The 24716-nt window shown below is 49.1% G+C and overlaps 1 protein-coding gene across 1 annotated transcript in view; it reads left to right on the top strand.

Annotated features, from left to right (window-relative positions):
• Positions 1–862: 862 nt before the first annotated feature.
• Dnajc11 (DnaJ heat shock protein family (Hsp40) member C11) overlaps positions 863–24716 on the top strand; it is a 47296-nt gene continuing 23442 nt past the window's right edge. Inside the window, exons 1-3 of the mRNA XM_070037251.1 lie at positions 863–967; positions 20408–20537; positions 23193–23266. Coding sequence (XP_069893352.1) covers positions 896–967; positions 20408–20537; positions 23193–23266 — 276 coding nt within the window. The 5' untranslated portion in view covers positions 863–895. The remainder of the gene's footprint in view (positions 968–20407; positions 20538–23192; positions 23267–24716) is intronic.

The following is a 24716-nucleotide window of genomic DNA, read 5'->3' as shown; positions in this document are numbered from 1 at the left end:
AGAAGGGAGACGTGTACAGCAGGAGGACTCTGGGCCGGAACCAGAGGCAATGATGTTGGGAGCCAGATGACGACCATCTTCTCAATGACACAGGAAAAAAGAAAGAAAGATGGCCAGGTGCTCCTAAACACAGGGCAGGAATCAAGACTTCAGTGCCACGGGCCCGTTCTCTGGGCAGGATGGCTTCTGGCTGGGAGGGGGAAGGACAGGGAGCTGGCACGGTTCTCACGAGGAAGGTGCTCGCGAGGCCCCCCGGGGGCCTGCAGACCTCCGCCCCTGCCCCGGAGCAAGGTCCGGGGTCTGGGTGGAGCCCGACCCGGACACCTGCCGCTCCCTCCCAAGGCCGGGGCACGGGGGCTGCCCCCGGGGACAGCGGACTCCCGGCTCCCACGACAACGGTGCCCTGCAATGCCAGGAGCAGGCGCGCCTACCATCCCAGCTACCCAGGAGGCTGGGGCCGGAGGTTGGTGGCTCGAGGCCCACCTGGAGCAGAGAAATTCTTGAGCGTTATCTCTCCAGTTAACTAGCAGGAAGCCGGGAGGGGAGCGTCTCAACCTGACTGGAGCCTGTGCCGGCATGAGTTCAAGCCCCAGTGCCGACACACAAAGGCCAAGTTTCCCCTTGGAGTCCCGGATAGACCTAGAGGACAAACTGTCCCGGCAGAGCCCCGCTTCCCGCCGCCCCGCGCCGCTTCCCGCCTCGGCCGCGCGGGGGCGCAGTGTGCGCAGGGGGGGGGTGGGGCGCAGTGCGCGCATGCGCGCTCCCGCGGGCCCGGCGGCTCCGGGCCGCCAGGGGTCGCTGTGGCGGCGCCGGGGCCCCGCGCTGTCAGCGCCCGGGACCGCCGGGCCCTCTTGAACACGGCCTTACCGGTTCGGCGGGGTGAAAGGTTGCGAAGATGGCGACGGCCTTGGGCGAGGAGGAGCTGGACAATGAGGACTACTACTCGCTGCTGAACGTGCGCCGGGAGGTGAGGCCCGCGGCGGGGCGCCGGCGGGGCCGAGGCCGGGCCGGGTGGCTCGGGAGGTGGGCGCGGGCGGCCCCGGCTGGCCCGGAGGCCGCGGCGCGGCGCGGAGGCCGCGTGACCCCGCCGGGTGCGCGCCCGCCGGCCGGCCGCGCTGTCCCCGCCGCCGGCCTTCGCTCCGGGCGCCGGGGCTCCAGGCCGGCCTGTGCCGCCCCCCCGCCAGCCCCGGGCGGCCGGGCGCCGCGAGCGCGGGGTCCCCGCAGGCCCGAGGCCGCGCGCCGCCGGCGGGGACGGGGAGCCCGGGGCCCGCGCGCCCGGCCGCGCCCCGGCTTGCAGCTGACCGGGCGCCTCGCGGGCGCCAAGGTCAGGGCCGCTCGGGCGCGGCCTGGGCGCCGCCGGACCCCGGCCCGCCGCCCGCCTCGGCGGCCGGTCCGCGGGGCTCCCCGGGCGGGGCGCGGGGGCGCCGGGCCGGGCGTCCTCAGCTCCGCCGGCCCGCGCCGCGTCCCGCCCGGACGGCCGCCGCCTGGTGCGGAGTCGGATGCGTGCTCCCCGGGGACTCCCGGCCCCAGCCCCCCCACCCCCCGCGGCGCGGGGCGACCCGCGCCAGCCCCGCTCGAACGGGAACACCCGGCCGAGCGGCTGCGAGGGGCCCGCGGCCTCGGCTTGTCCCCCACCAGCACCACGGCTTTGGGTCAAATGCTTCTCTGGTCTCTTCTCTGTCGAAAGTAGCTCCTTAGCGAACTCGTTTTCTTTTCCCAGTCCTTGGGAGCAAAGCAGTCAATGACGCCGGCCTTGCTCACCAGCCACTCCTAGCTAGTCGATTGTCAGTAATCGAACAGCCTTACTGAACCTTTCCTGAACCCGGGCAGCCACAAGCGATCAGGAAGACACTTGTCAAAGGTATAACTGTCATCTGTATCGCACTGATGGATGGGAGAAAAAAAAACCCTTCTTTAAAAAACATTCTCTTTTACTTCCTATGAGTGAAGGCACTTCCCACATTTACGGCCGTAGCAGAAGTCCTTAGGACGCCTCTGGTGTAGGCTTGTCAACAAATTCATCCTGTGTCTGCTGAAATTTTCTGACTCCCGAATCTACCAGAAGTTCCCAAGGTAGTACTAATAATAACCAGATATTTTATTTATTTGTTTCTTTTGTCGGTCGTGAGGCTTGAACTCCAGGGCCTGGGCACTGTCCCTGAGCTCTTTTGCTCAAGGCTAGTGCTTTACCACTTTGTGCCACTCTGGTTTTCTGGTGGTTAACAAGATAAAAGTCTCATGGACCTTCCTGCCCCAGCTGGCTTTGAACTGCAATCCTCAGATCTTTCCTGAGTAGCTAGGATTACAGGTGTGAGCCACAGACAGCAGCCAGCTAGATTTTTTTTTTTTTTTCAAAATCAAACTGAAGAGGAAGTAACCTGATTTCATTGAGGAAAAAGTAATGATCATTGTTGGAGATTCTTGAGCTGTCTGGTGACAGGAAGTGAGAGCGTCTTCCCACCAGGACTGTGCAGCACCTTGGGAAGAACATCCTTAAAACTTTAGGCACTCATGGAGTTCTGACTTTTCTCTAGAGATCACAAATAGAAGAAGCCTCCACAAAACCAGGGTATTGGTTTAAAAATCATAAGAATTATCCAGCTGAGGTAACAGATGTCAGAAAGCAACCAAGACTCTCTTTTCACATGTCACAAACTTGGCAGTCTCACCCTAACTTTGTATTAGAGAATGAAGAAGCAGCTAGACAGTCCAGCACTCTGCTGTACACCAGCCTGTGGTCTGGAATGATTCCCTTTCTCCCCTAGATTTCCTGTTGACAGCAGAATCATCATCTGCTTGCCCTAAATGGGAGCGGGAGGGAGGAAGAGAGCTAACCAAAACCTGGTTGGCCTTCTGGTTTAATGTTGTTAGATGCGTGGTTAAGTTCTAAAATTTAACTCACCTGAGATTTCTGAGATGTTTACTTATGCTTAACAGGAAACCTGAGCAATCCAGTGTACAGTATGCGAGATATGTGCATCAAACCCCACATGGCAAAACAGAACAGTGAATTAGTGAAATTTTCCAAATCCTTAAGTGGCCTATAGAATTTTTAATTACCATAACTTAAACTTAATTTATTCCTAGATCCTTGAGTCTGATCCCTCCTTTATCGGTGCCTTTGAAGGAAGTTCATTTTTACTGTATGTCCTTCAGCAATGTCTGTAGCCTGTTTGAAGATCTCTGGTCCCAATTGCTTTAGCCTTAAGTAACCAATCTTTTTCCAGTTCTAAACATTTTTAAAGAACACATAATTATTAATTAAAGATAAAGCTTTCAAGATAAAAACCACCATTTGGGTGAGGGTGAGGCTCAAGTGTCTGAGTGTCTGCTTAGCAGGCGTGAGGCCCCGAGTTCAAACTCTAGTACTACAAAAAAGAAGAAAAAGACCCAGTGTGGCTTCAACCTTCCAGAATGGCTGGGAAACGAAAAGGCCAAACGTATCACCTACCAAGAAAATATTTCCCAGCTCCCTGAATCTGCCTGCCTTCCCTGGAGCCTGCGCCTTTATGGCTTTTGGTAGTGGTTTCTCTGGCTGCAGGTCACACAGCCAGTGTGAACTAACATTGGAGTTTGGACTGCAGGTGGGAAGAGGGCTGGAGCAGCAGAGGAAGGTCCACTGGTCACTGAGTCCCCACAGTGGAGACAGCAGCACCCCCTCCCCCTCCAGGACAACTCAACCACCCACAGCCCTGGAGACGAGATTCAGTCAACCTTTCCCTGAGCCGGATTTCTGGGGGGCAGGTGGCTGAACATTCATTCATGGCCATCTAACCTCCATGTTGGGGTTAATCTAGTCTTGTTTTTTGAGATAGAGAGGATCTTGCATTGTAAGCCCTAACTAGCCTCCAACTCTTATCCTCTTGCCTGACTCCCAAGTGAGTTCTGGAATTAGACTGGGCTTAATCTGTAGTAAAGATGAGTCTAAGAAGATCAGTTCTCGAGAGTTTCCCATCTACTATGTTGTGTCCAACCTCTGCTATTTATAACAGTGACCCTGGTTAAATATGTGCATTGGGCATGTAGGGCTAAACCTGGCTGCTACAGCCAGAAATTACCCAGGTAACCACATTCCTTAGGGTGTACTTGGAGCCAAGAGCCTGAGAAGCCGGCACTTCAGCCGGGCTGGAATGACCTTGAACAAGTCATTTAACCTCAGCACCTCCATTTACTTACCAGAGCGAGGGAGGCAGCAGTCCTGTCCTTCAGCTCGCAGAGAGGAGAGAGGGGCCGGGTGTTCAGGCCTGGCCGCAGGCAGCTCTGTGCAAACCCCCCCCCCCCCGAATTTGTGCCTGCGTGCTTCAAGTTTGACCTTTTGCTGGTCACAGTAGTGTGCTCTGTGAGCACTCCTGAAACTGGGGTGTCCGGACTGCGTAAGGGCTGCCATGCAACAGGTGAGGGTGCACGTGAAACAACTCAGTTAATATCCATCTGATTTGGCTAAATGTGAGGTTTTAAAAGCCATTCACAGTTGGGAGTGTGGCTTCACAACAAAACGGGACGCTTGTACATAGAAAGCAGATCGCTACCAGCTGAGCTCTGCTGACGGCTGTATGCCAGTCAGTGTTTGGGCTGGGGGTGGGTGGTGCGAGCTTGCTTAGCAGGCACGGGCTCTGGGCTCTGGCCCCAGCACCCATGAGGAAGAGACAAGCAGACAGAGGCCTGGGTACCTTCCCGGCACCACAGAGAGCAGACCGCCAGACATCCTGCCAGAATTTATGCTAAGCACTAGGTTGTGAATTTCTGAAGTTTTCTTTACTCTTTTTGTTCCAAACACTGTGTTTATTCTCAGAAGACATAAACTGTTCTTTCTGAACTGTGCTTTCTTGCAGCGCTGACTTGGTCCTGGGAATTAGGGGTAAGCGTAGAGGAGGGTGCAAACCCATGGATGATCCAGAAAATGGGGTTTGAGGTAGACAGTGAGAACCACAGATGGAGTTGTCAGCTCTCCGCCGACCTGGAGGAGAGGGGCAGGGAGCAGAGGCTGGCAGGGTGGCCGCCTGTGGTCTTGCCTCTGTGGGGAGGGAGCTGCTGAGGATCACAGTCGTTCCTGGTCTCCTCTCAGGGTAATTGAAGGACCACAGGTGGCCACACTTAGAAACGAGTTGTTTCTTTAATGAACTGGAAGCCAGTTATTACATTCCTGGGTTGGACATTTCAAATAATTGTTTCTTGAAATGTTTATGCCTTGGTTTTGTATTATCTACCCAAACTTCTTTTTCTCTCTTGAAGAGAATTCCATGGAAAGCTTTTGTGTTTGCTGTGAGTTGAGTAATGTAATAATAGAGAAGGAAAGATGGGCGTGCAAACTGTGTGTTTTCCATGGCAATGGAATTTGGGTGCTTACATTCATTAAACTTCCATCTGAATTTATCTAGTTTATGTATACCTACTTGCTCTAGAAAGGAGTTAAGACAGCTAAGAGATAGATAGAATAGCGTGCACTTTAAAAGGGGGGTATACATTTCAGAAAGATCACTGGGATTCCATGCGCGTGCGCACGCGCACGCGCACACACACACGGACACACACGGCCCCTACTCCCTGGGGAAGCTTGGAGCATAGCCAAGGATGGGGGGAGGGGCTGTCGAGTCGTGGGTAGCTCTGCTATGCAGTAAACCACTGGGCACTCCACCTCACCAGTGCACAGTCTACCCTCCCTGGCCTGCAGGAGCCAGAGAAGCCCTCTGCAGAGAAACACAGTAGCCTCTGCCTGAGCCTGGGCCGCCAGGGAGGGGGAAGGCCATACTCCCAGCGTGAAGACAGGATCGCAACAATCTATTTTGATGGGACTCAGAAGTTGAAAGGGAGCTCCAGAGCCTTTTTATTTACCGTCATGTGTCCTGGGCACTGAGTGCACACATGTAGACCAACTGGGGAAGATTCTCGAAAACAAAGCTGTAAGTGGTAGGGAAACAGGTCCTGAGTCACTGGCGTGACCTCGGAAGGAATCTGAAGTCTTGCTGTGTCTGAGGTGTGTGCTGGAGGGTGGGGGTCACAAAGGTCATGTGTGCGTGCGCTGCCTTGCATTCTGTGGTCACAGATTGTGTCATCCTGTCCTCAGAGTTTATATCCCCATCTTGAGGGTGTTGCATTGGGTGAGGTTTTAACTTTTTTCCCTCAACTCTAGGTTAAGTAGAACTCAAGGTCAACTAGAACTGGCTTAAAGTGTCAAAGGTTATTCCTAGTTGTAGAAACTTGTCATCTCTGTTCAGTTTTTGGACTCATTCCTGATTCAGTTTTCATTGTTTCTTTCTTGAGCTCTTGCCTTTTCCAATTGAAGGTAAAATGGCTGTAGGAACAGATTCCCAAATTCTGTAGATGGTAGTGTGTCCACCTGGCCATGGCCTCCCAGGGTGTGTGAGCAATCATGATCGCACCCAAACCACAGAGCATTTGTTAGTGAAAGCTAGAAATGGCTTGAGAACCTCAGGAGAGCCCTGGGGAACCTGGGGCTCTGGTGAGCTGCCCCCGTGGAGTCAGAGGAACCCATGGCTCTGGTGAGCTGCCCCCCCCGGAGTCAGGGCTGCATCTGATGAATCTCCCTGAACTATTCATCTCACCACAAAACCCAGGCCGTTTCACTGTCCACAACGCAGCAGTCAATGAGAACATGGGTTAGAAGTGCTTAACAGAGGAATGGGCACCTTGTCACTGTAAATACCTGTGTGTGCTTATTGGTCTTTTGAGCATAAAAGCTAGTGACGAGATAAGCATGGAGGTACCTATCTGTAATCCCTGGGGTGGCAGGGGGCAGAGTGCTGAACTACAGGCAAAGTGACATATGCTTATAATCCCAGCTACTTGTAAGGCTGGGGTCAAAAAGATTTGGGATTTGAGACCAACCTGGACAAAAAGTGCACCAGACCAAACCTCAACCTATAAAAAGCTAGGTGCTGGCACCTGCCATCCCAGCTACAAGGAAGTGTAAATAGGAAAATCATTGTCAGGCCCACTTGGGCAAAAAGTAATGCCTTATTTGAAAAATGATGATGACGAAGGGCTGGAGGCATGGGTCAGTGGGAAAGCTTCTGACACTGGGCTCAAACCTCAGTACCACAAAAAAAGAAGAAATGAAGGAGTACTCTTATTTACTGTAATTAGCATGAGGCCTTGATCCAGTGAGGGGGGGAGGGTAAATAGCTGCCCCCCCCTTTTTTTTCAGCCAGTCCTGGGGCTTGAACTCAGAGCCTGGACACTGTCCCTGAGCCTCTCTGTGCTCAAGGCTAGCACTCTGCCTCTTGAGCCACAGTACCACTTCTGGCTTTTTCTGTGTATGTGGTACTGAAGAATCGAACCCAGGGCTTCATGCATGCTAGGTAAGCACTCTGCCATTAAGCCACATTCCCAACCCTTTCTTCCCTTTCTGTAGACTTCTTTTCACTTTCATGAACAACTTTTGGTTGGAGCAAGGCACACCAACTATTTGCTTCTCACCAGCTCTGAGGTTAGCACTACATAGTTAGTGCACTTCCTCCCTTTGGTCCTCAGTACTTCTATTTGTAAGATGAGAGTTCAAATACCAGCAGCATGGGATTGTTAAATGGAAGGGAGTGTCAGCGAGATTGTTCTCCTGGAAGCTGCATTTGGGTGACAGCTTTGAGGACCAGGAATCTGCTTTCCCACCTCGGTGCTCAGTCCTCCTTTAGTGGCATGTGTCCTTTCCCGGTCTGCACTCGGCTCCCTGACTCTGTTTCCGGTCAGCTCTCTGCCTTCTGGGAAAGGTGACGAGGTCAGGTTCACTTGCTCACCATACCTCACTGCCTCCCACTTTCTCCCTAGCCTACACCTCGGATCACCCCCCAAACCCAGAGAGCTCGGTTCTTCTCCATGTAGCAGTCAGTGATTAAAGCATGGGTCCAGAAGTCATCTCAGGACCTCAGCAGACACCTTCCCATTCGTTTCTGGGTTGGGGGTAGGCCTGTGCCCTTCGCTCGAAATTCCTCCTGCTTCCTTCAGGTCTCTCCAGATTGGGGTTTGACCAAAGCCAGGCCTATTGAATTAATAATCTTAACACACAGTACCCAGTACGTGGTGGGACTGGAAGTCCAACCTGGAGCTGGAGCTTCATGCATACTAGTTGCGTGCTCTGCCACTAATCCCTGCCCTTCCCCTGGAGGCAGCATCTCTTCTCAGAAACCACATGCCCTCTGCTTGCTTCTGGAATACAGCCCAAAGTTTGGCTCCATTTCCATAGCCCTCATGAGTTGATGTTTTATAGCTTATGTCTTTGTTTGTGGCTATGTTTTGCCTCCTTCCTAATGGTCAGGGACTGTGGCTGGCTGCTTCCCATGTGGTGCTGGAACGTGCTCTGTCCAGTCATGCAACACTGAACATTGTCGTGAACTACGCTGCCTTTGAGAGAGCACTCATAGGAGAGTCTGACCGGCGTGCAAGTATGTTCTGGGATGTTTGCACACCAACATAATCATTTACACAGAGTACTCCTCAACATACCCCTGTTGAGCAGCCCAGGACCACGTAACAAGTGTTTGCTGAGTGAAGAAGCAACTGGGTAGATGTCCAAATTAATTTCCTGCCTGTTTCCTGCCTCCTTGTTTCTTCTTGCCAGTATGCTCAGTGTTACACTCCTGTTGAAGTGAGCCTATTTTCCCCTGAAATGCCTCCGCCCTTCCTGGATATCCAGAGCAGATCAGAATCCATCTTGTGTGTTCCTCTTTAGCTCTCTTTCCTTTGCATTCTAGTTGTCCTGAACTTAATTCTGCACTGTGATGTTAGCATTTCTGGTTTCAATTACTTGGTTAAATCCACATGTAGTTGAGGGCATGATGCCTAGAGCCTGGCTGACATTCACTTAACTTGCTCATTGACGGGACGCTCAGTCTCCACATGGAGCCTGCCTTGTGGTGCGCTTTACTTTGCAGAAGGCCTGTGTTCTCCAAGAATACATTGGCAATTGCCACACTGAGATCGTTCTAGAGGAGCTGGTTATTGGATGGGATTTCCTAGTTGTCAGTTGGTAAGTGTAAAGTTCCCTTATGGAAATGACTTGAGGTGAGGAAATGAGCAACTCCCAACGAGCAGCGACACCTGCAAGCATCATGCCAGAAGATGAAGCCAGGCTGGCCTTTCCGCCCGGGCGGCCATCCATGTCTCCTCTCTCCTGTCCTCATTGCCATGGGATAGGTCACCTGCGGACAAGCGTTTGCACCAGCAGCAGTAGTGACAGTTGTAAAATAACTGGCTTCCAATGGCTCAGCTGCGGTTGTGTGCGGTTGATGTCCTCTGCCTGGCTGAGTTTCTGCATTTGGTGTCACTGACTTGGCTGGACCGGAGTGTTCCTCCACAGAGCAGCTGAGGGAGAGCGGGGCTCTGTCCACGCCAGGCCTTGTGGGGCTGTGACTGGCTGAATTATTCCACGGGTGAGTGAGGAAGGAGGGGGCGTGCTGGGCAGAGCCCAGCATCGGTACAGGGTAGCACTGGGTGAAGAGGGGTTTACTGTGCCCTGTTAGGCAGTAGAGCAGTAGATGTGTTATCAAGTCTAGTTCTGGGGGTGCACTAGAGAGCCTGCCTTCTTAACGGTACCAGATAATGGGGAGGGGGGGCACCCTTTCTCTCTGTGGAACAACCCTTACTCAGCACGACGCCTCCAGACTTGCTTGCTGGTAATTAGCGCCAAAATCTGCTTTCTCCTGTGAAGTATATGAGCACCAAAAGTACAGATTTTTTTTTATTGGCTGATGCTGTTTATTTCGGTCAGACTACTGCAGAACATATGGACAGTAATGAATCCTCAGTTGTTGGTCATTGGGCAAACTTCCCAAAATCCAGTCGAAGAGACTTCATGGAGATTTAATTGCTGAGTTCAGTGCTAGAGATACAGCCTAGAAGTTGGAGCTTGAAGACGGAGGCTTCAGCAGAAACCTAGCATTTGCACTGTTGCTGCAGTGATGGAAATGGTGAGGTGGTGGCGGTTGCTGCCTGTGCTGGCCGGTCTTCAAAGAAACGCACTCAGTGCTGTAATGATAGTGCTTGTGTGTGCTGCACAGCAGCCTGGCGCTCTCGCCTGGACAGGGCAGGTCCCCCACGCCGAGTGAGGCTGTCTGTAACCAGTGGTACGAGTGGAGTGGATATGTGTCCCTCAAGGGCCAGTACCAGCCTGGGGTCTCCTGCTCCTCCCTCTGCTGCGGCTCCAGAGGGCGCCTGCACCGCCAGCCACAGTGAAACACTGCCAGACACAGCCCTCGCTGCCCGAGGTGGACACGGAGCGTGAGAAACACGCCTTCGGGATGTTGGATTGTTTCTCACTGCAGCGTCATCCAGCCCAGCACTTCACAGGCCTCTCGGTGTCACTCAAATGATTGGAGAGCCCGAATTGCTTCTGTTTCCATGGTATAAAGCTTTTGACACTCAACTAGAAATTAAAACTGAGAGGGAGACTGGCTCACACCTGTAATCCTAGCTACTTGGGAGACAAAGATCTAGAGGGTTGTGGTTCCAGACCAGCCTTGAGCCTCTGTCTCAGCAGAAAAAGCTATGGCCCTCCACTCCTGTCTTTGCTTCCCAGAGGTACAGGAAGCATGGACCTGCCTGCACGGAGACTCCATCTCAACGAAACGCCACACACAATCATGAGAGAAAAGCTGAAGTTACCCAAAACAAAACGCCACACACAATCATGAGAGAAAAGCTGAAGTTACCCAAAACAAAACGCCACACACAATCATGAGAGAAAAGCTAAAACACAAAACAAAGATCATAAACAAAAGACTAAAATAGAATTTTGCTGTTGGTATATTTGGGGGGAAAAAAGATTCACACTTCTAACAGATGAAACTTTCATAAATCACATATAAAAGCATGAATACTCTAATAAGAAAACCATATGAAACAAATAGCTTAGTTAATAAAAGAAGAAACCAAAAATGCAAGTAAATGTGTGGGAAATGTCCTTACTGGTAAACAACAAATTAAGATACTAGCTGGGTGCCTGTGATTCATGCCTGTAATTCTAGGTATGCAGGAAGCTGAGATCTGAGGATCACAGTTTGAGGCCAGCAGCAGCAGGAAAGCCCTCAAGATTCATCTCCAATTAACTACCAAAAAAAAAAGGTGGAAGTGGAACTGGGGCTCAAATGGTAGGGCACTAGCCCTGAGCAAAACAGCGTGGGGACAGCACCTAGTCCCTGAGTTTGCGCCCACCCCACACCCCTAAAAAAGATACTTTTGGGGGGGGGGCTTTGAACTCTGGGCTTGGGTGCTGTCCTTGCACTTTTCAGCTCAAGGCAAGCGCTCTGCAGCTTGAGTCACAGCGCCACTTCCAAAAGGATACTTTTTGTTTGTTTGGATGGTGCTGTGGCCACCCACCTAGGAAAAGAGTTCTACTTCCTAGAGAGGCTAGAGCCTAGACACCAAAGAGCAGCGCACACAAGTGAAGTGACGGCCTCCCCCTGTGTGAGGAGCTTCTGTCTGTTGCTGTTTGTAGTCTGGGTCATTCCTCTGAGGAAGGCATCATCGGAAGGCAAAGCCCACAGAAGAAGCTGAGTGTGCCTGCACGGCAGTCAGTCCAGAAGCACTCCTGCTGCCTGTCCCTATTTTCTGATTGGGATACTCTGTGTAATTGATTGCTAAGAGCTCTGTGTGCTGTTCATCCACTTGCTGTCACACGTGATTTGCAGGTCTCTCCCAGTCCACGGGCCGTCTGCTCTGTTGAGCTTTTTTGTTTCCTGTGTCTTTGGTGTCATGTCTTAAGTCATGGCCAGATCTGGTATCACAGCAGCTAACCTCCCATGTTTAGATCTTTAACTGGATTCCAGTTGGCTTTGTGCATGTTAGAGAAGGGTTCCTTTGTTCTGTGCTGGTGGGTTCAGTCACCTCTAGCCCTTACACATCTGTTGCAGACACTGTCTTTCCCTGTTGAAGTGTCCACATCTTTCCCAATCTCATCTGACCACAGATGCTAGGACTGATTCGACGCTATCCCACTGGTGTGTGTCTGCTTCGTGTTGGTACCACGCTGCACTGCACCGCTTTGTATTAAGATTTGAAATAAATGACGAATCCTCCAGCCTTGTTCTTTTCAGGACTGCTTTGGCCTTTGGGATCCCCTTGAAACTCCATATGCATTCCATTCTTTTTTTTTTTTTTTTTTTTTTTTTTGGGGTCCGGTCGTGGGGCCTGAACTCTGGGCCTGGGCGCTGTCCCTCAGCTCTTCAGCTCAAGGCTAGCGCTCTCCCACTTGAGCCACAGCTCCACTTCCGGCTTTTTTTCTTTTTGCTTATATGGTGCTGAGGAATCGAACCCAGGGCCTCAGGCATGCAAGGCAAGCGCTTTACCACTGAGCCACCTTCCCAGCCCATGCATTCCATTCTTGCAAAAAAAAATCACTGGGATTTTGAGAAGGGTTGTGATGAATCTCTAAAGTGCCTTATGTAGTAAGATGTTCTAACCCTATTAAGTCTTCTAGTCCATGAGTGTCAGGTAGCTTTCCACTTATTTCTTTTTAACTTCCTTTCCAGATTATTCATTGTGATATATAAAAATGCAAGTGCCTCTCTACATCAGCTACATAATAATTATAATAATAATAATAAACAAAATAGAAAAAATGCAAGTGGTTTTTGTGGGCTGACTTCCTATTGTATTCTTCTAAATTGGTTTGTTGTTCTAACAGGTGTGTGTTTTGTGTGTCTGTATGTGTGTGTGTGTAAGGTTGCAGCATGTAGAACAGAGGTGATTTTACTTATTCCTCTCTAATTTAAATGGCTTTTTTTTTTCTTGCCCAAGTACTCCGGCTGGAATTTCCAGTACAATGTTGAATAGAATGGCAGAAACAGATGTCCATGCCTTGTCCCTGATGCTGGAGAAGTTTCTTCTTTCATTGTGTGTGATAGCCACTACAAACTTTGATAGGACATTGAGGTCATTTCCCTCAACCCCTCCCTGAGCGTTTTTATCATGAGAGTTCAGGCTCACCAGAAGTGTTTCCTTCATCAGTTAAGGTGATCATGTGGAGCTGTGGACATGTGCCTTATTATATTGATTTATGTTGACCTATCTAAGAATGATCCCACTTGATCATGGGATGTTTGTCTGTCTGTCTGGATTTTGTTTGTTCATATTTTCTTGATGATTTTTGCATCATTGTCCACAAGGATACTGATCTAATAATTATTTTCTTGTAGAATCTTTGTCTGGCTGACACCAGGATAATAATGGTTTCATAGAGGGCGGGGAAGGTGGCTCAGTGGTAGAGCACTTGCCTTACATGCATGAGGCCCTGGGTTTGATTCCTCAGCACCACATAAGCAAAAAGAAAAAAGCTGGAAGTGGCGCTGTGGCTCAAGTCGTAGAGCGCTAGCCTTGAGCTGAAGAGCTGAGGGACAGCGCCCAAGCCCAGAGTTCAGGCTCCACGACCGGACCCAAAAAAAAATAATGGTTTCATAGAGTGAGTTTGAATCTGTTTTCTCCTCTTCGGTTTTTGGAAAGGTTTGAGAGGACTTGGCATTAGTTCTTTCTTAAAGGTTTGATGGACTCATTAGTGAAGTCATGAGGTCAGGAGATTTTCCTTTGTTGGGAGGTTGGGGTCTTTGTTAGTGGTATTTGGCATTGAACTGAGGGCCTTGCACTCTTACCTCCTGAACCACATGCCCCGCTTTTTTTGCCTTTGTTATTTTTTCAGATAAGAACTTGCCTCAGCCAGTTGGTCTAAGATGACAGGCATGATTGAAATGGGGAGTCACATTTATGCCCAGGCCAGCCTGAAACTGCGACCCTGCCAGTCCAGCCTCCCCGGCCTCTGGGATGTCAGGTGTGCGTCATGACACCCAGCTATTGGTTGCAAAAGTCTTGTATGTCTGCCCAAGCTGGCTTTGAACTGATCTCAGGGTTACAGATATGAACCACTGGTGCCCAGCTCTGTTGAGGTGTTCTTTATTTCTAATTTTTCCCCTTACTAGTTTTAAGCCTGTTTAGATTTTCTGTTTCTTTGTGATGTCCCTCTGAGAAGTACTTTGTTCTTTTTGTAGCTCCTGTTAGTTTTTAACTGTTCCAAAATACCTGAGACGGGGCTGGGAAGGTGGCTCAGTGGTAGAGCGCTTGCCTTGCATGCATGAGGCCCTGGGTTCGATTCCTCAGCACCACATAAGCAGAAAATAAAAAAGCCAGAAGTGGTGCTATGGCTCAAGTTGTGGAAAGCTAGCCTTGAGCTGAAGAGCTGAGGGACAGCGCCCAGGCCCAGAGTTCAGGCCCCACAACAGGACCAAAAAAAAAAATTAAAAACCTGAGGCTAAATTTAGAAAAGAGGGTTTTTTAGCTGGGCATTGGTTGCTGGTGCCTGTAATCCTAGCTACTCAGGAGGCTGAGATTGCAGTTCAAAGCCAGCCCAGGCAAGAAAGTCTATGAGACTCTTATCTCCAATTAATCTCCAGGAAACCAGAAATGACACTGTGGCTCAAAGTGGTAGAGCACTAGCCTTGAGCAAAAGAGCTCAGGGACAGCACCCAAGCCCTGAGTTCAAGCCCCATGACCAAAGAAAAGAGGTTTGTTTGATTCACAGTTCAGAGACCAAGGGCATGGGCATGCATCCCAGTGGCATCCCAGTGCCTGGGGCACACGCCCAGGGAGACCATGAGACGCTAAGAGCACAACTGGTCTTGTGAGAAATGTGCTGAAAGCCGTGTGCTGGTGGCTCACGCTTGTCATCCTAGCTACTCAGGAGGGTGAGATCTGAGGATCACAGTTCAAAGCCAGCCCAGGCAGGAAAGCTCGTGAGACTCCTATCTCCAATTAACCACTAGAAAGCCAGAAGTGGTGCTGTGACTCAAGCGGTAGAGTGCTCGTCTTGAGCTGAAGAGTGCAGGGACAGCACCCAGGTCCAGAGTTCAGGCCCCACGACTGACCAAAAAAAAAAAAACGAGCTTGTGTATGACTGACATGTGTCACACCCCCTACAGATTCATGTTTTGGAAATTGGTGTTAAGATGCATTGGGACCTTTAAGAGGCAGCGCCTGGTGGTCTTTAGGTCAGTCAGGTGTGTCCTCTGAAGAGATCAGCCTCTCCCCTCCCTTTCCTTCCCCTCCCCTCCCCCTCCCCCCCCTCCCCCCTCTCCCCTCTCCCCTCTCCCCTCTCCCCTCTCCTCTCTCCTCTCTCCCCTCTCCCTCTCTCTCTCTCTCTTTCTCTCTGTGGTAGAGTGCTTGCCTTGCATGCATGAGGCCCTAGGTTCGATTCCTCAACACCACATAAGCAGAAAAAGCCAGAAGTGACGCTGTGGCTCAAGTGGTAGAGTGCTAGCCTTGAGCTGAAGAGCTGAGGGACAGCACCCAGGCTCAGAGTTCAGGCCCCTCGACCAAAAAAAAAAAAAAAAAAACACCAAGGCCTGGTGTGTGCCACTCCTGCTGTGCCATAAGCCCCCTCCTGTGATCCTACGGGTAACTGTAGCTGTACCCTTAATAATGCCTCTGGGGCTGGGAAGGTGGCTCAGTGGTAGAGCGCTTGCCTTGCATGCATGAGGCCCTGGGTTCGATTCCTCAGCACCACATAAGCAAAAAGAAAAAAACCGGAAGTGGCACTGTGGCTCAAGTGGTAGAGCGCTAGCCTTGAGCTGAAGAGCTGAGGGACAGCACCCAGGCCCAGAGTTCAGGCCCCACGGCCGGACCAAAAAAAAAAAATGCCTCTGATTTGTCCAACATGTTTGGATGTGTCGTGTTTTTGTTTTCATTTGTCTCTATTTCTAAGGTATTGTTTTTTTAACTTCCTCAAATTTGTGGGTTTTCCAGTCTCCTGTAATGTTTTGTGAGGTATGAATCTTTTAAAATCTACTGAGAATTAATTTGTGTCCTAACATATGTATGGACTGTCCCATGGAAATGTAGCCAGATGATTAAGATGATAAAGCTTTTCAGATTACAGCTCTTAATTTTATTACAGAAATTTAGAAATAAGTACATAACTTTAGGTATCATTCTTAATGATACCTTATTATACCTTGAAATGATACCAGTATTTTTATGATAGTAAAAGAGATTATCATGTATGAAATATCGAACCAGTGACCTTAGCTGTTCATTTGTGATGGAGGGCCTTAATCTAACCTTTTATTGAATGTGATATTTATTAAAAATGAAACTTCTCATTTCCATTACTTAATCAATAACACATTAAGCCATTTATTCATATGATGGAAGGAGGTCTTGCAGACTATCTGCTCTCTAGTCAGCTAGTTTAATTTTAAAACTAGGAAATAGCAGTGTAACCTAGAGTCAGTCAAATCCACATGTAACTTTTGCAAGATATAGAAATAACAATTGGGGGGCTGGGAATATGGCTTAATGGTAGAGTGCTTGCCTAGCATGCATGAAGCCCTGGGTTCGATTCCTTAGTAACACATAAACAGAAGAAGCCAGAAGTGGCACTGTGGCTCAAGTGGTAGAGTGCTAGCCTTGAGCAAAAGAAGTTCAGGGGCAACGCCCAGGCCCTGAGTTTAAGCCCCAAGACTGGCAAAAATAATGATAATAATAACAATTGGAAGTTGCAGGGAGAAATTGTATTACAGCTGCTGAGGAAAAAATAAGCCCCTTTGCATCATCACGTAAGTGAACCTACAGAAGATGTATTTTATTGTCCCTGTATTTGCTCTTATGTATATTGAAAACCCTGGGGAGCCAAGTACCAGTGGTTCACACCTATAATCCTATCTATTCAGGAGGCTGAGATCTGAGGATTGTGGTTTGAAGCCAGCCTGGGCAGCAAAGTCCCCGTGAGACACTTTTTTGGTCAGTCCTTGGGCTTGAACTCAGGGCCTGGGCACTGCCCCTGAGCTGCTTTTTGCTTAAGGCTAGCACTCTACCACTTGAGCCACAGCACCACTGTAGGGAGCCGAGGCGAGACTCCGCCCACTCCCTTGCAGTTTTTTTTTTTTTGTCGGCCGTGGGGCTTGAACTCTGGCCCTGGGCGCTGTCCCTCAGCAATTCAGCTCAAGGCGAGCGCTCTACCACTTGAGCTACAGCGCCACTTCCGGCTTTTTTATTTTTTCTGCTTATGTGGTGCTGAGGAATCGAACCCAGGGCCTCATGCATGCAAGGCAAGTGCTCTACCACTGAGGCGAGACTCCCTACACACCACTTTTGGCTTTTTCTGTGTGTATAGTACTGAACAATTGAACCCTAAACTTCATGCATGTTAGGCAAGCACTCTACCACTAAGCCACATTCCCAGCCCCCTATGAGAGACTTATCTCCAATAAACTACTCAAAAAATTCCAAGTGTCACTGTGGCTCAAATGGTAGAGCACTAGCATTGAGCATGAAAAGGTTCAGGGATAGTGCTCAGGTCTTGGGTTCAAGCCCAGGATTGGAGGGGAAAGAAACCCTGGGGTTCAAAAGTGTTGCTCAAGTGGTAGATCACTAGCCTTGAGCAAAAGAAGCTCATGGACAGTACCTAAGCCCTGAGTTCAAGCCCCAGGACCAGCACAAAAAAAATAAAACCCCAGGGTTTGGTGGAGATGCCATGTTGGTAAGAGAGGCAAGAAATGCATTGTGTAATGAATGGTAATTAGGAAGGAGAAAATGCAGAGCTGGAATAGTGAGACCTGTTTCTTCCAGGAGCTTTGTGCATCTAGTCAAGTAGAAAGAACATAGAAAAAAGTGCCCATTGCCAGGCACTGGTGGCTCATGCCTGCAATACTAGCTATTCGGGAGGCTGAGATCTGAGGATTACTGTTCAAAGCCAGCATGGACAGAAAAGTTCTTGAGACTCTTAACCTCAACAAATCGATCAGCAAAGAAGGTGTAGTTCATATGGTAGAGTGCAGCCTTGAGCAGAAATCTCAGGGACATGGCCTAGTCCCTGAATTCAAGCCCTAGTACTGGCACAAAGGCCAGGGAGCGAGGGGGGTGGGGGAGGACAGGGACCATCTCCAGAGCTTGAGTGTTCACCAATAGGACTTCATAAAGGGGTGCACCTGTTCTCTGCACACCAGGGCTGGGCCCTCTCCCAATCCTCCCAGGTTCAGTACTTGCTGCCAAAGGGGTGTTGAACTTGAGTTGAAGTGACAGTGAGAAGTCAGTGGTTGCTTTCCTACTGCCAACCTCTCGCCCGGGAACCAGCTGGCGTATGCCTCACGGCTTGCGGTTCTTACTGCATGGTGGGCACTGGGCTATGACGCGGTTTACAGTCCGTCTCCTTTCATTCCCCACTGCCCCTCTCTCAGAGGTGCATTCCGCCTTTTAGAGGAGGAAGTTAAGGCCAGAATACTTCACAGAGCTGGAAGTGACAGGCCTGATGTCTGTACACGGGCCCTTGGACTCCAGAGCCTGCTTCCTCAACCACTGAAATGGCAGGTTTGCTGGAGCCCAGAGTATATCACACAGGAGACAGGAGCAGCTGTCAGCCCACAACTGCTTCACGGTGCCGTTCCCAAAGAACATGCAGAAGTTAGAGGTGGGGGGCGGTGCACAGGTCACCTAATCCTGGCAAAGGATGCTCAGTCCCCAGATCCTTGACCCCATTCCATGGAGCAGTTCATGGAAACCTCAGAGCTCCTGATTTAAAGCAGCAGTGCTGGAAATGCATGTCTGTGCAGCGGGCAAGCCAAGCTCTCTGAGGCCTGACCTGAAGGACAAGCTGTCTGGCTTGGGTCTGGCTGCTGCTTCTGTGAATCACAGACTCGGGTTAGACTCTCGACCATCCCTCTCCCCCATGCCTTTCCATGCCTGGAGAAGAGGCTGCCCTGTGTCCACAGTAGCATTTATGGTCTGCCTCTTTGGAGTGCTCCAGAATTCTTTTAGAACCTCTACTCAACCTGCACAGGTTGCCAGGGTTTTAACATCTGTGGTGAATAATGTAGTTCTGTAGAAAATATGCAAACATCATGCCAAAAAATATTGCCAAAGCACAGTAGAGATTTATTTTTGTGGGTAAAAAAGTGAATGTGGGAATTATACAGCAATGCACTGTAATGCTCGCCTTTATAACCTTGGGCTCTGCACTCATTGTGTCTGCGACTTCAGACGCTTCCCATTCCAAGCAGAGTACCTCTGCTTTGTGGCCTCCCTAGTAACCGAGGCAGTGTGGGCCCCTCTGCCATGTTGTCAGCTAGTGACTCTCATGAATGCTTGACGTGCTCCCCAAAATAAAATGTTTCTTCAGACATCTGAGTAGCGTTGTCCCCCAACGTGACCTCCTGTAGGTGGTGGTTTTGGAGCCAACGCTAACTTCCCATAGAAAACCCAGGGCCCAGCTGCATAGGCTGGCTCGCACTCCAAGGCCCAGGAGGGAGGTGGCCCTCATGCCCTAGCACGAGAGCCCAGCACACGCGTCATTCAGACCGCTACACCTGTAGCTATGTATAACAGGAAGATTTGTGACACGTTCATATATGAAATATTCGAGTCACTAATGGGTTCAATGCTTTTCTGAATGCATTTTCTGAAAGTTCTGAAAATAGATCATGCTCTGCACGCAACCCGGTGCCCTGGATGCCTCCCAGGGCAGCGGGGAGTGGCCTGCCTGGGAAGGGGCTTCACTGACTTGTTGGTTATTGAAGATTTGTAAAGCATTTCCTCTACTTTTAGGATTAGAGGCCGACTCAGTGGTGGTGTTGGTTTTACAGTTTCATTTGTCTTTTTTTTTTTTTTTTGCCAGTCATGGGGCTTGAACTCAGGGCCTGGGCACTGTCCCTGAGCTTCTTTTGCTCAAGGCTAGCACTCTACCACTTGAGCCACAACACCACTTCCAGCGTTTTCTGTGTATGTGGTACTGAGGAATCGAACCCAGGGCTTCATGCATGCTAGGCAAGCACTCTACCACTAGGCTACCTTCTCAGCCCTTTTTTTTTTTTAATTAACGAGTGGTAGAGTGCTTGCCTAGCATGCATGAAGCCCTGGTTCAGTTCCTCAGTACCACATAGACAGAAAAAGCCAGAAGTGGCACTGTGGCTGAAGTGGTGGAGTGCTAGCCTTGAGCAAAAAGAAGCTCAGGCACAGTGTCTGGGGCCTGAGTTCAAGTCCCATGACCGACAAAAAAAGTTAACAACAAATACCTTATTACATGAATGTTGTTTCTGTGCAGTGACACGCAACTGTATTCTTTCTGAACATATTCTCCAGCAGGACCTCCCAGAAATATCCTGAGTTAAAGAGTGAGCATGTGTCCAAGGCATTGTAGTTGCAGCTCAGAGCATGGTGCTGGCACAGACAGAAGACCTCATTCCATGTGATCGTAGCCTTCCTGAGCCAAGTAGTCACTATCAGAGTAGTACATATTGATTGATCACTTTCTTAACTGGAAAAAAGGCGTATTGGGGTAGTAAAGCATAACTTGTGTCCTGTATGGAGAGACCAAACATGTTGGGATGTGGCTGACAGGTTCCCATTTCAAGGCTGATTCTGATCATGGTAATGTTTAAGTGCCATTGATTGTTCTCTAACTGAATTTTTCTTTATTTAGGCCTCTTCTGAAGAGCTTAAAGCTGCCTACCGGAGGCTGTGTATGCTTTACCACCCAGACAAGCACCGAGACCCAGATCTCAAATCACAAGCAGAACGACTATTTAACCTTGTCCACCAGGCTTATGAAGGTCAGTGGGGGCTTGGCTCCAAGAAACACCCTCCAAGCAGATGTTCGATTTCTTAGAGACTTGATTTGTGGAGGGTAGCGAAAGAGAGTCCTTAGAGGTGTATAAAAGAGGTGGTTAGGTTAGTACTTTTTACTGACGGGGCCCTTTGAAAGAGTAGTATTCTGCTTTAGAAATCAATATGTGTCCAGTAAGTAGAAAATGAAAGTCCAGGTGAAGTAATGGAGCCAGGTCTGAATTGCAGGGGAGCATTCAGTTCTGAATCGTTTACCAGTGCCTTCCAAAGGGAATGCGTGGCGGGGAGGCCGAGTGTTGCAGGAAGCTCTCTTTGTTCTCATTTTTATAAGAAACTACAAGGGCACTCTTTCATCTGAAAGCAATTTTATTGGTTCAGTAGCATTCAGAGAAAGAACGGTTTCAACAAGAAAGCAAATGATGTTAAGAAAGATGAAAAGAAATAGATCCAAGTCATTCAGACCTCTACACCTGTAGCTATGTATAACAGAAAGATTTGTGACACGTTCATAAATGAAATATTCAAGTCACTAATGGGTTTAATGCTTCTCTGTGAGGTAATAGAAAGTTCTGAAAATAGCCCGGATGGCCCCACAGCAGCGAGGGTGGTGCTTAATGCAATTGAATTGCACTTTAAATACTTAAAATGGTAGATAGATAGAAAGAAAGAAAGAAAGAAAGAAAGAAAGAAAGAAAGAAAGAAAGAAAGAAAGAAAGAAAATCAAGTAAGATAAATTATTCCAGAAGGGGCTTTGGTGACCTGCTCCTTGGAATTAGATAATATGTTTTTTTCACAAAATAATTGACTTCTGAGTATAGACACATAGCACATGGTATATGTTACCTTAGAGTTTCCCCAACAAATTAGATTTTAATGAACAGATACTTCTGACCATTTATGTGGTAGTTGGCCAAAGCCTGTTCTTTTGTTGTATGCTCTTGTCTGAATTATCCATATAGTTTGCTCATATTGTTTTGGAGGTTTGGGACGAGTTAACAAGTTACCTGCCAGTGTTGGTGAAAGCACAGTGGCAGACCTGGCCTCACATTGACCTAAAGGAAGATAGAAATGAACAGTGAATAAACACCTCCCACTAAATCCAAGAGATGAGCTCAAAATGTCTGGGTCCCTGTTTTCCAGCAGTCAGCATTTCTTTCTTCCTCATTATACTTGAATATAGATAGACTCATTTACATTGTTTTTCTAATTAGGCCTAAAAATATATTCGAACTCTCAGGAGATTAGATGCAAAGATCCTGAACAGAACTTGGCAGAGTAGGGGAAGGATATAGCAACTGTTGACTTTGCTGGTGTTCAAGTTCCACTTGGGCAGCCTTGAATCTGCTCCTGGTGTACTTCAACTGATGGGCCAACATGGTCATGAGAAAAGAAGGTTGATGTTGTTAGTGCACCCAGTTCTTCCACCTTCCATGTCTGCCCTTGCTCAGAGCTGCCCCAGAAGCGCTGATGGAACCTAGCATCTGGGAGGGGGGGTGGGGGGGTCCACAACCTCCATGAACCATGGGAATCACCATCAGGAGGCCTTGAAAGATTGGCCATTTCCTGTGGAAAGCAGCTAACTGGCAATTACTAGTGGTGATAACCTCAACTTTGGGTTTGCTGTGCCTTTCGACAGAGTGAGACACCGTCTGCTTAAGAAACGTGGATATGGGGGCTGGGAAGGTGGCTCACTGGTAGAGCACTTGCCTTGCATGTATGAGGCCCTGGGTTCGATTCCTCAGCACCACATAAGCAAAAAGAAAAAAGCCAGAAGTGGCGCTGTGGCTCAAGTGGTAGAGCACTAGCCTTGAGCTGAAGAGCTGAGGGACAGCTCTCAGGCCCAGAGTTCAAGGCACATGACCAACAAAAAAATAAATAAACTTACGACATGGGAAAAGCAAAAAGAAAATCAAGAAAAAGCTTTAGAAATAAAGATGGGCCAGTGGCTCATGCCTGTAATCCTAGCTACTCAGGAGGCTGAGATCTGAGAATCATGGTTCAAAGCCAGACTGGGCAGGAAAGTGTGTGACACTCTTACCTCCAGTTAATCACCAGAAAAACAGAAGTGGCGCTGTGGCTCAAGTGGTAGAGTACTCACCTTGAGCTGAAGAGCTGAGAGACAACGCCCAGGCCCACCCAGAGTTCAAGCCCCACGACCAAAACAAGAAGAAGAGGAAGAGAGAAGAAGAAGAAGAGGAAGAGAGGAGAAGAAGGAGAAGGAGAAGAGGGAGAGGGGGAGGGGGAAGGGGAGGAGGAAAAAGAAATAAAGAAGGGTGTACCAAAACATGCCTTACAGTTCTAGCCTGCTCCTGAAAAATAATAATCAAGTCTTGATTTGAGACAGGAATCATCTCTAACAATCCAGTGTACTTTATATGCTGTTTTACAAGCAGCCACCTTCAATGCAGCCTCCCATGTGGCACACCTTGTACCCTAGGACTAAGAAAAGCCTGGACCCACAGGAAAATCATGGGAAATATCCTAAGTTGTATCAGAAAAGTAATTAGGAGGAGAGGTATGGGGAAGATGGAGAGGATCTCTAGGAAGATGGTGGTTGGACAGGGAGACCTACCTCATGACTTGTGAAAGGACTGAAAGGTGACTTGTGCACCTTGTAACCATGTCTGACCTTCTACTTGCAGTGCTTAGTGACCCCCAAACCAGAGCCATCTATGATATATATGGAAAGAAAGGACTGGAGATGGAAGGATGGGAGGTAAGAGAAACTGCGTCTGGTGGCCCAGAAGAGTCAGAAACGCCTATAAAGCACCCTCTCCGGGCAATCCGGCACCCCTCAACCTGTGAGACTAGTCGAGACAGAGTCTCCTTCCTTGCCTTTTTCTGAGATTCTGAGGTTGAATTCTAGACCTGTCTGTTCTACTTGCTAACTCTGGAACTTGTCTGGCTTGTCCTTAGCTTCCTAACATGTCCAGCGAAATGGAGAGGTTGCCAGCACCAGCACTGGGGAGGGGAAGAAGCCAGTGGGAGGAGGCAGTTCTGTCTGGACACAGTCTCTTCCACCTGTCTCCACCTTCGCCATGAAATTCTTTGTTTAGGAAAGGCTTAAAAACTTGAGAACTGCATGGGGCTGGGAACGTGGCTTAATGGTAGAGTGCTTGCCTTGCAGGCATGAAGCCCTGGGTTCCATTCCTCAGTACCACATACACAGAAAAAGCCAGAAGTGGCACCTTGGCTCAAAAGATAGAGTGCTAGCCTTGAATAAATGAAGCTCAGAGACATCGCCCAGGCCCTGAGTTCAAGCCCTAGGACTGGCCAAAAAAAATGAGAACTGCTAGATTACATTGTCTAAAACAACTCTGCAAGTTAGAACTCACTGCCATATATTAGAACACTTAACATTCATGAGTGATACAGCAAGCACATGTGAATCGGGCCTCCTGGACAGCTGGGATGAGCTCTGCCTCTACATCTGTTTGTTCTGCTCTGCCCTGGCTGTCACAAGTCTCCTGAAAGGAAGAGGTTAGGATCAAATTGTAAGGCTGTAAATTGCTACTAGAATTGTTGGTGCTTGTATGCATGTCTCACCTGCAGCTATTTCCTGATTGCCCCACAGCGAATTGTACTTGCTACTATTTAACTAAGGGCACCAGGCACCAGTGGCTTATGCCTATAATCCTAGCTACTCAGGAGGCTGAGATCTGAGGATCACGGTTCAAAGCCAGCCCAGGCAGAAAACTCCCCATGAGACTCTTATCTCCAATAAACTACTTAAAAAAGTGAGAAGTGGCGCTGTAATGCAAGTGGTAGAGCACTGGCCTTGAGCACAGAGACAGCGTCAGGCCCTGAGTTCAAGCCCCAGGACCAGCAAGAAAAAAAAATGTCAGGGCAGGAAAATCCTGAAAATTGTTACCTAAGATGCATGAATTCCCCCATGAGGAAAGAAGCAGGCAGGTCTGAGGAGCCCTGTGCCTCAGGTAGGTGGGCTGTCACCTGTGTCCAATCCCCACCACTCCTGTTGTGTTCCATCAGGCCCCTCTCTCTGGCGATTGCCTATTTCTAATAGGCCATTGACTTCTGACCTCTGGTTTGGTGAAAAGCCATATTTGTTCATTGTGTTAAATTTAATAGCATTTTTTTAATCCAGAAAGAAAAATAGGATCCTATGTGTTTACTGAATTTCTCTTCACACTTTTTTTCCCCCCTTT

The sequence above is a fragment of the Dipodomys merriami genome, unplaced genomic scaffold (genome assembly GCF_024711535.1).
Source record: "Dipodomys merriami isolate MVZ:Mamm:240054 unplaced genomic scaffold, mDipMer1.0.p SCAF_28, whole genome shotgun sequence".
In the NCBI taxonomy this organism is placed as follows: domain Eukaryota; kingdom Metazoa; phylum Chordata; class Mammalia; order Rodentia; family Heteromyidae; genus Dipodomys; species Dipodomys merriami.
This window is presented reverse-complemented; position numbering and strand designations above follow the sequence as displayed.